This window comes from Cheilinus undulatus, linkage group 4 (assembly GCF_018320785.1).
Source record: "Cheilinus undulatus linkage group 4, ASM1832078v1, whole genome shotgun sequence".
NCBI classification, from domain to species: domain Eukaryota; kingdom Metazoa; phylum Chordata; class Actinopteri; order Labriformes; family Labridae; genus Cheilinus; species Cheilinus undulatus.
In genome coordinates, this window is record NC_054868.1 from 29,106,227 (window position 1) to 29,117,393 (window position 11,167).

General features: G+C 39.7%; 1 protein-coding gene across 1 annotated transcript; it reads right to left on the reverse strand.

Annotated features, from left to right (window-relative positions):
- Window positions 1-140: 140 nt before the first annotated feature.
- Window positions 141-9,468, reverse strand: adamtsl7 (ADAMTS-like 7). The gene is made up of 12 exons (XM_041784088.1): window positions 9,337-9,468; window positions 8,539-8,668; window positions 8,275-8,450; window positions 8,046-8,154; window positions 6,284-6,466; window positions 5,737-5,866; window positions 4,734-4,956; window positions 4,268-4,441; window positions 3,982-4,155; window positions 3,698-3,877; window positions 816-960; window positions 141-475 (listed from the first exon to the last, which is right to left on the reverse strand). The coding sequence occupies exons 1-12, from the start codon at window positions 9,466-9,468 to the stop codon at window positions 321-323; spliced, it is 1,911 nt and encodes a 636-aa protein (XP_041640022.1). The 3' UTR covers window positions 141-320.
- Window positions 9,469-11,167: the final 1,699 nt, after the last annotated feature.

Genomic DNA, 11,167 nt, shown 5'->3' on the forward strand with positions numbered 1-11,167 from the left:
CACTCTTTATTAAGAATAAATATACAGGCACATCACCAAATATAACAAAAGTCACTCTTAGAATGAAACAACTGTTGAGCTCAAAGAAAAAAGTTTTTCTGAGCAATAAGAAAGTTTGATGTTATTCCTGTGTAGTCGGATTGGATATGATCTGACACTTACAGCAGTGTTTATATTTAGCTGGTGTTAGTGGCAGTGCTTATAGGAAAGCTGCTTTCTGGGTTACTGCTCCCAGTGACTGAACATTGAAATGTGTCTGACATGGTGTCATTTTCACAGTTTTTATACTGAAGCATGGCATGAGGTTAATTTAACCTTCATCACCTGGGACTGTAGTTCTTTTGAAATGATTTGGGGTATGATTTCTGAGAAGTGGAGCAGGACGCACAGCAGACACCTTTGTAGTACGGATAAATACAGAGTCGGGCTTGAACTACCACCACACAGTTATGATACTGGTCACTGCAGGATGGATCTGTGGAGGAAAAGAGGGAATAAGAAAGAGAAAAAGAGAAAAAGGATGAGAAAGCAAGTTTTCCCAACTGTATGTTTAAAGGTATTTTGTTTAAGTTTGACCTCCAAAACTGTTGATAAGGATTAGAAACATCACGTAGTTTGGACTAAATGTATAGTCAACAATGACTTCCAATCCCATACAGGACAAAGCTGCCCCTCCGTGTGAAAGAGAAAGCCAATAGTCTGAGACCCCTGACTATCAAGCTCATAAAAGCATGCACATCAACATCTCTCTAAACCATGCATATCCAGTTACAATACCATTTTTTCTGATTCATTAACCTGTTGTATAGACTTACTTATCTCAGTTGCACATGGCTGCTTATTACATTCCTCGCGACTCTCTGGGGTCACACTGGGGTCACACTGGTCACTTGGAGCAATGTTGTCGGTAAGACACCGCACCTCACGCACTCGGTAGCCACCGTTACAGGAGCGTGAGCACTGAGGTGATAGAGAAGAGGCAGAGATAAAGAGTTATTATGTAATAGGTGTTTTGAAAGTGAACACAAACTCAGTTTCATGTGCTGCAATGTTATGGTATATCCACCTCAAAGTCTGAAACAAATACAATAGAGCAGTGGTTTCCCAAACTGTGGGGCTAACTCCCAGAGGGGCAGGAGTGGCCTGAGCAAGGGATGGAGACGCCTTGAAATCTACATGACCACCTGATGCCTTTCCAGTGTGACAAACTGACTTCCCATTTGCATGAAAAGACATCTTTATTAAATCAATTATTTGAACAGTGCTGTCACAAGCTTCTATTAGCCTTCTTTAAGTTAAAATAAGGAACATTTCCTGTCATTAAAACTTTAATTTGTGACTTTGAACAAACATTTTTTGTGTATCCGAAAAATGAGAGGGTTTAATTTTGCAAATCAGTCCTGCTACTTAAAAAGGTCAAAAATATCTATACATTCAAAAGATAAGTTTAAAGGTTAGAATAAACACTCATCTTATGCTTATCTTCTTTTGACATTTACTAAATTTAGTAAAAGAATATAAGATTGGTGTCGATCAAAAGTATAAATAATGTTCCTTTATTAGAGATACACATTATGAAATTAATATTTTGTAATTTTGTAATAAAGCTAATCTAGGTTAACCTGACATGCCAGCTAGACTGTACCACATATCCATTGCATGGCAAATATTTCACACCCATCTGGGCAAAACCCCATGCACAATGTTTGGGAGGGGCAGAACCTTTCAAAACAATCTCAGAGGATGATTGGACAAACATTCTGTCTGTCACATTCATTACGGGCCAATCAGAGCAACAAAGCATATGCCATAATAGGTGTGCACAGCAGAGAGAGTGAGCTACACAATGCAAGCTCGGCTAGCCGCGGTTATCACTGTTAACTATCAGTGAAGCCAGTTAGTGAGTTAAACTCAAGCTGAAACCAGTCCAGAGTAGAGCAAAAATATTTTTTCCACCAAGAAAAGCTTTTAGTGTGGTTCTTTGTTTTTCTGTTGATAAGGAAATGTTGTTCAGTTCTGATAAAACTGCTGCTATAGCTATATTGGAGCCAATCTCTACACTGGCCTCCATTGCATACTGGCTTGCAGAAAAATGAAACTCCACGTGCAGCCAGGCCTGCCAACAGAATTGGCTGGGCCCCTGAAAAACCCACTCAAGAGGCCCTCCCCAGTAGGGTGACCAGATGTGGGATGTGTGAGGGATAGTCCCACATTTTCAGTACTTTTCACATGTCCTGCAAATTAAGAAGCTGTTCCGCACTGTGACTGACAGGCTCCAGTTTTCAGGCACACTGTCTGGAGAAAGTAGGGAGGACTGCCTGTCATCAGAGGGTAGGGTGAGCCATGTGATCAAACTGGGAATCAGCAGGTCAAGGGTGCATCCACCACCAACAACAAACAGCATGAAGAAGCATGCATTAGTATCCCACATTGTCCCTCACAGTTGTAGTCTTTGTCTCACATCTGGTGAGTTGGGATCTGGTCAACTCCCTAATTTTGATTTATTGATGGTTTTAAATCATGTGGGTTGGATCAGCAGAATTGGTGTTCACATCCTGGCTAACAGTAGCTTAACTTTGAAGCTGAAAAGTGTGTCAGGCTATTGTTGGCTTATGATCATTAATTCATGCCACTTTTAACACCCTTTTTACTGTTTTTGCCACATTGCTTCTCTTTTAACCACTTTTAGCAAAGTTTTGCTACTTTCTCACCCCTTTCATTACTAAAGCTGCAATTTTTGCCACTTTTTAGCTGCTTTTCACCATTTTTTATCTTCTTTTGCATTACTGATCCCAAATTTGGTGTTCTTAAACAATTTTTGCCACTTTTAATTAATTTTTGCAACTTGTAAACTACTTTTCACCATTATTTCCAATATTTACCTTCCTTTTCCACATTTATCTAATTCCTGCCAATCTTTAACCACCTTTCACCAGTTTTTGCCACTATTTTTCCTATGTTTGCAGCCTTTTCTGTAGCTACCACATTCTCCTCAAATGGTGCTGGCTGGTCCACTTACTCTCAGACCGGCTACACACATTTCTTGGCCCTTTATGTCCAAAGAAAATATTACTCTTCCAAAGATGCTTATGACAGAATTAGTTTGAGAACCACTACAATAGAGTACAATAAAGTAGCTTGTGCTTAATGCCCAGTAGGACAACATTTCCCTAATTCTCACAGCAAATTATAACAGCGTTTTCATGTGATGTGATATGATGTGATATACACTATGCTAAGTGGTGACTTCATTTAGTTGCCTCTTCTATCTTCTAAGTGTTAGTTAACCAAAAATAATAACAGCATACGACAATCCACATTTAAACAGATAAGCACATAAAATGTTTACTAATGGACTATTGTTTGTGTTGATTTTTATTCAATAGATCCAACCTGCGTTGATATCCATCATCATGACAAGTAAATAAAATATTTCCAATGTGATTCCGTGAAAAGCCTCAGGAAAAAAGCAAGAACCCTTTTGGTAAAATAAACATTTCTAAAGACAGAGAATTGTGGGGCTCATTCATACTTTTCAATGCAATGTAGAGACAAATTTTATTCTATCACGGATATTTTATCAGGGTGAAGACAGAAACCCCAGGAATAGTATCACATAACCTGGACAAGTTTACAACATTTTTTCCTGTGGCTTGTAGTTGGATACTTGGTTGAAAGACGGCTCTGGGACACTTACTGTACTCCAGTCTGTGACATACCACTGGACACCGCATGGTTTCAGTTTGCACGGCTGAGCTGTGGATGGCTGAGAGAGACTGGAACATTTTGAATGGTCCACAAGGTCCATGACCCCGTCATTGTTCAAAATACAAACCACACTCCGGGTCTGTGTGCCATTCCCACACTCTGCAGAGCACTTCACACAGACACAGATATACATAGATGAAATTATGGTGAATCTTCAAGTTGTCAGACTATGATAACAGTGTATGTTTAGATGTGAGTTTGCATGTAAATCACCTGACTCCAAGGGCCTGTGTACCACTCAAGGCGGTTCTGGCAGGGGCCTGAGTCACATGATGTCACTTCTGCAGGTCGTTGCCCCTCACAGCTGCCCAATGGGAGATCAGTCACATGATCTGTCAGGCACACTGTCGCCCGGGTTCGATTGCCTTGACCACAGTCAGCTGAGCACTGAGAGAAATAACACACACTCATGAACACTCAAGCAGTGCTGCTTAAAGATGTAAAGAGCAATTATACACACAGAAGCACACAGCACATAAAGATGCTGTTTTTGTGTTACCCGTTGACTCCAGAGGGAGGTGAACCAGCTGCGAGCACAGGCTCCCATGTCACAGTTCTGCAGTGTATCTGGTTTAAGGTTCATGTTACACTCTGTATCTTCCTCCACATCACCCTGGTTGCTCACACACACCACCTCCCTGCTGCGCTGACCCACCCCACAGGGCACTGAACACTGGTTGACAGAAGGAGGGACAGGATGGAAGTTATTTGTTCATTTGTTTAAAGGATCACCATTAGTTGCTACCAGGGCAGCAAATATTCTTCCTGGGGTTACCTATCAACTAAAAATACATATAAGATGTTTAAAAATGACAGCTTGGCTACCATACAGTCCCGCTCATCCACAAGCAAAATCCAACAACCCACCCAGCACACTACATCACACTACCAAACACCACCAACTACAGAAAACTCCATGTCAAGAAAAGCAGAAGGAAATGTAAAGCACATTTTCATATACTCACAGGGCTCCACTCAGACCGGATCTCCCACTGGCTACAGATCTTCAGCTGACAGGTGGATTTGGTCACCGGCATATCAGACAGCCCACACAGCTTTGGTGCCACGGTAACTGAGGTCTCCGTTCCATTGGTGTGGATGTGAGTGACCTGGCGGCAGATGACCTGGCGCTGCTGATTACCAGGTCCACACCTTTTGCTGCACTCTGACCACTCCCCTACATCCCAGCTGTTGGACAATCACAGAATGAGGACAAGGTCAGAGGTTATCTATGGTAACAAAAGATTTAATTACAGACAATAGCTTTGCAAATGAGCATCTTTAAACAGAAATGATCCAAGTGCTTTATCTTCATTTAACCACAAATATAGTCATTCTTATCTTTTACTGAAGTAGAAGTGCAGCTTCTCCAGTTGGGGTTATTGTGCTGTATAGATAAATATTTTTTCAACAGTTCACTATTTTAAGATTATTGAAGCTGTTAATAGCACTCATTAATGTTTCATTATGTGCGAAGATGTCAATGCAACACATTTTTGTTAGCATTTAACAGGCGAAACTTCTTGACTGTTATAACCTGATAGAATAAAGGATACTCTTCAGATTGGACTTTATAACTTTACAACTAAAACTTTATATATCTAAATTAAAATTTTACAAATAGTCCTGATGAAGCACAGGATTTATGGGGGGACCATTGTTCCATCCCCAACTATATCACCAATTGTATCTTTGAATTAACCTTATTGTGTGCACGTTATAAATCAACACTCGATTCTGACTGATTCTGTAAAATATAGCATGAGTACTGCATCACTGAACCAAAGCCACAGCAGAGTGACTCAGTGTGACTAACTCTGATTAATTTATGGCTGGAGTATGTTTGAGAGGTGAAGGTTTTGCCCTCAAAGTCACAGCAACAAGTGAAACTGTTGTTATCTGCACAAATACATGTCTGATTCCATGTTTCTATACTGAAGTATGGGACATCAAGTATGTGTTACTTACTATGCAGGACATGACTGCATGTTGCATTCTTCCTCCTGGAGTGTTGGTTGAATGGTCGAGTCACACAGGTCAGCAGAAACAGTCACCTCAGAGTCTCTGTCAACACACTGCCACACTACTTGACGCCTGCCTGGCAGATGTAAGGCCACACACAACACAGAACTATGAATACGTAAATGAAACTCTTTAAAAAAAAAACATTTATAGGTACAGTACATATTTGACCTTAAATAAAGTAGTTTCAAGGGCTTAAATTATAATGAAGATTGCCAGTTATCTCAGTCCTTTGGATGCCACTCTTGATAAAGCTCTCAGTTACTGTCATGTGTCAATCAAAGACCACACAATCCAGATTGAGCAAATCCTCATGGTCTCTTGTCTCTACACTGTAAAAATCTTTTGGCCTTCTTGGAAAAGTGGTAAAGGAAATCTTCTATTTAAAATAAATAAATGACCCAAACCATTTTCGAGCACTAAATAAGCAAAAATGCCTTATACAGATGTAGAAAGCAAAGATGATATTACACAATTCAATGTGTTTCCTCACCAGAGCCACATGTTGAACTGCATTCTGTGTACCCACTCTTCACCCAGGTGTATGTGGGCTGAGAGTCGGTGGGTTCACTTGGTTTAGAGGATACCTGGTTAGGATGGGTCTCTTTAGTGATGTCATTGGTGGTTGAATCATCTTGGTGAACCTTCTCACCTGAGTGTGATGCTACTGTATGCACTACGAGAAAAGTGGAAGTTGTTAGAGTGTGCCCCAGATTTGTTATACAAGTAGAGAAAAGAAAGAAGGGCAGTCATTTAAAATGTTAATGGTTGATAAATGCAATAAAGTCTAAAGTCTGACAAATTAAACATTTAATTTAGAAACAACAAACGAAAGGACAATATTTAAAGAAATATGAAAGGATATTCATTCATGAATCAAGGTAAAAATATTTATTTGACAACTCTTTTACTACCATGCAGACAACAGCTGATAATAGCATAACTAGCTTACAAAACCCTAGCTTGCAACGAGCCTAGCTTACGTTATCCTTTGATAGTGTTGTTGTATAGAAAAGACATGGATTCCTAGCAACAGCAATGTAAACCAGTGATTAATTGTGCTCACAAATACTGTATAACACTTTTACTATCAAGTGCCTTTGCACATTTTCTGTTGTTTGACACTGTGAAAATGTAGCAAATAATATATCACTAAACCAATGCTACATGGACTGGTTAAAAATGTTTTTGCCAGTTGAGGGGAGTGGCTGAGCGCCAACATGTCTGGTTATCACATGTAGGATTTTTGCAAAGGTTTGTTGACGCCTTACCTGATTACTGGTATACATCGCTTCCTAAGGTAATATCAGCTTTAAGCCACTTCCTAGCTAACGGTTGGCTAAATACAAACATTAGCTGTCTGCAGTGGGTTCATGGAAATGTTCTGAGTCTATTATAAACTTCTATCCTCATTAAGTCTCCATTTGTGTCGTTTTCAAGAGTTAATGTCAAAATTCAGCGTCTTTCTCGCATATGAAGAACGCTATTCCTTGATATTATTATATTATTACGGGGCAGTTATGCCTTGTTAGGTAATGGTTGAGTACTGTTAACATTAGCTTTTGTCTGGTAGCAATGGGTTTCTAATGTTTTTACAAAGCTAAGTCTAGCTTATGGTTTTATACGTTAGAAAAGCAGCTACATGCTAACGTGCTTTTTGTGGTAGCAATGGGTTTTGTAATGTTTTTACAGTTAGTCTAGCTGATGATTTTATACTCTATAAAGTAGATAAAGGCTAACATTAGCTCTTGTCTTTTAGAAATGGGTTGTCTGAAGTTTTGACACAGTCAAGTCAAGTCTGTGAAGTTCAGCATTCACAGAAATTTAAGCAATTTTAATCTCCTTAAAAATGCAAAATATTAAGTAATGTAATGAAATCTGCTCAAGTGACTGTTTATTGTCAAAATGTGAAGTACAGAGCCTTGTTTGATAGAACAAAGACTGGCTGCTGTCCTGTATCAAATATCATATAATCCTTGATCAAATTTTTAAATAAAATGGCCATTTTACTGAAAATGATACAATTTGGCATATTCATGACCCTGTGGTGAAATCAGAACTTAAGACACACTCACACACCCACACTCACAGTTGTTCTGTACTATACACACGCACACACAAAGCATCTGGTCTTTGTTATGCTCCCTGATGGCAAACCAGAATACAAAGTCTGACAAAATGGCACTGTGGTCTTTTGGGTCACTCTAGTACCATTTTGATTGTGTGTTCATGCATAATAGTGTGTTTTCACTCACCCAAGGGCAGAATATCAGTAGGTGTAATAGGCGCAGGAGTTGGGTGCATGTTTTGTAAAGGCAAACTGTATTCATAGTGTACACTGGGGCCTGGCTGCTGGTAGATCAACTATGGAGAGAGAGAGAGGTGTAGGGTATGTGGTATATAATGACATACTGCATGGTAAAGCATGTAGTGATGTTTTTTGTAGTGTCTGTGCAATCAAATAAGAGACAGAAAGCATCTCACATAAACATGTAGGTCTTCAGTGAGCGGTCCAGGTGCAGTGATGGACTCTCCCTTACGAGAGCGTATTTCATTGGGTCGTTGGTAAGTCAGCTGTGTCCCCACTGCAGTGAAGATCCCTGGCCTGTCGATCACCCAGTTTCCATTGATGATGGAGACACCGGTATATGTCCGCAGAGCTGAAGGAAAAACCCAGTGTTCATCCTTAACTGCTATTTAGCCTAAATCTACAACTACTGTCACTAATGTGTGTCCCTGTGTGTGTACCCAGGTAGTTTCGGCTCTTTATCGTCTCCTGAATGCTGATGTTGCGTGCTCCTGCAGGAATCTCTGCAATCTTATGGTAGCCAACACGGAGGAAAACGCGAGAGAAATTCCCCTTCACCACCTCGAACCCCTGCCAACACACACAAAGTCACACACAGAAATGCATACAAAGCCTGCAAAGCACACAAAATCTGCACGCTCAGAGTGCCACCATCACAGATTTATGTTTGAACGGAATAATCCTCAATTCTGCTGTTTCACGTTAGAGCTCTTTTCCTCTTATTTTCACTGAAACATCCTCCTCTCTAACTCTCTCCCTCCTTCTTGCTTGAAATCCCACAGCTCTCTCAGTCCGGTCCAACAGTTGGTTTGAGTTGGGGAAGTTTTCCGCTCTACTTTTCTACTCTCAACACAGATCTTTATTTTGCAAGTTTACCTCTTCTGTTCCTCTGCTGTTCTGCTCTTTCATCAGCCCCACTACCTCTCTTTCAATGTTGTACTCAAAACTAAAAAACTACATGTTTTTCTTTCTGAGTGACATACTAAACCATTCATTGTGAGGTTGCGCAGTCATTTGCTAGTCAGCCCTATTGGATTTTTGTTATGGATTCTAGTTTTAAATGAAGAGTTTGTTACTATTAAAAGATGTTAAATACATCCTTTCAGAATTCAAAAGATTTTTTGTTGCAAACACATCTCCCAAACTTGCCTAAACAGTTAAATTACATCTTGAAACTTTAATCTAGCTATGTATGTGTTCCTCTCTAACTTTTTTCCATGACTGTTAGTATCTCTTACCTCCAGAGGACTGGCATTTGTATCCTTGGGAAGAGCACCTGAAGGCGAGTAAAAAAGACAGATGAGGTAGTGGAGGAGAGCCAGCGCTCGACCCTGCCGCAGGGAGCTGAGCTGCTGCCACAGTCCAGCCATGGAGAGACTGAAAGAGGAGGACACCCTTACACACAACACAAACACACACATTTTGTGGGGGAGTGTGTGTTTGTGAGGTGGAGTTGGCTTGAGGGGTGGGAGGGCTGAAAGACAAAGTTCGGGAGAAACACTAAAAGAAAAGTTAAAAATGTGGAGGCAGATTTTTAAAGTTGTTTCCAGTCGAGATCATTTGTATTTTACACCTATGCGTGTTGTGACAGCACATGAAGTGTTTATGGCAGGAGAACAGGCCCATGATGTGAGAGTGGAGCTTTGGACACACATCACTCCTGATTTTTACTCTGACTTCTCTGCCCTTTTCACTGTTTGAAGCTTGCCTTGATCTAAAGTATTCCTTTGTTATTCTGCTGATGATGGAAAAAAGTTAAACTACTGCCATAGAAATGGCTTGGATTGAGGCTAATAGATAAAATGTGTAAAATAATTTCACATCTTATCGCTTCCTCTATGTCTCTCTATAGTGAACATAATCCATGTGAAATGGAACTGATTTCAGTAGTGATTCAATATCCTTCCAAGAGTGATTCGCATCCGAACGATGCCAACTCAACAGTGACTCAGATTAACACCATACTATGTCGGGAAACAATGAAATCGATTTATTGATGACTGTAAATCCACTGGCTAGGGATCAGATCCCTAAAGTGAAACATTCCCAGAGTATTCATCTGGCAGAGAAGTTATAGTGATATTTACTTGTACATAAATAATTTGAGGGCATAAAAACACATGTGGAGGCAATAAATTCCCCTTGTTTCAGCTTTGGACAGGGGACTGTCTTGACACACAATATGGCGTCTGATTGATTCTTTAGCTTTTCCAGAAAGTGAGGGCTGACAGTTGGTACCTAGTATATCGCTGACCACAACCGTCTGGGATGTCAAGGCTGGTCAGGAGACTAGTGACGGGAATTTCAACTCTTTTCAGAAAGAAGAGTTAAACTGAGCTGAAAGCTCTTTCGGCTCCCAAACAGCTCTTCATTCGGTACTACTTTGGCTGTTAAATCAGACAAATTAAGCTTTTCTTTTTTCTTTTTTTCTTTTTTTTTTTTTTTTTTACCCATGATTGATATAACTGCAAGTTTTTCCAAAAACTGTCGGACTAAATCTTTTTATTCTCAGACTAGCAATAAATTTACATAATGTTTGATATATTCTTCAGACAATCATGCACCAGTTCTATAACTTTTATTTAATATATTAAATGCTGTACTTTTTTTTTCATTAAACGCATAAAACACCATGTGAGTAGTCTTCTGTGATTTCCACTGTAATAGGAAAAATAATAATAAAGTAAATAACACTGCTTTGTCAGAATATGTCCTAAATAAATCAAATTGTTAATGGAGCATGGGGACAATAAATAAACCATAAAACTTAAAGAATACCTACATTTTTCATAGTGTTTGGTATAAAAGCTATGTTAGAACAACCTGGTACCAGTCCTTAATTGTAAGGAATTCTTTACTACTGGTTACTTAAATTTATATAGCTACATTTTCTCTCTCTCCCTCCGAGTGGAGACGGAGCCCTGTGCAACGTCATCCCTCCTGCTTTTTTTTTATTGCATCTGATTGGTTAAAAGTCATACACAAACACATACATGTACACACACACATCGAGTCAACCACAGTCCTTGAGAACAGTGAGAAGAACATATCCACCCTTTATTCTGTGCT

Excerpts from the sequence above, each read along its gene's own strand:
- adamtsl7 (XM_041784088.1), bottom strand. The coding sequence starts at position 9,468 with ATGGCTGGACTGTGGCAGCAGCTCAGCTCCCTGCGGCAGGGTCGAGCG. Across the intron at positions 8,669-9,336 it reads CAAATGCCAGTCCTCTGGAG|GGGTTCGAGGTGGTGAAGGG; the intron begins GTAAGAGATACT and ends GTGTGTTGGCAG. Across the intron at positions 6,467-8,045 it reads TACTGATATTCTGCCCTTGG|TGCATACAGTAGCATCACAC; the intron begins GTGAGTGAAAAC and ends CTTTTCTCGTAG.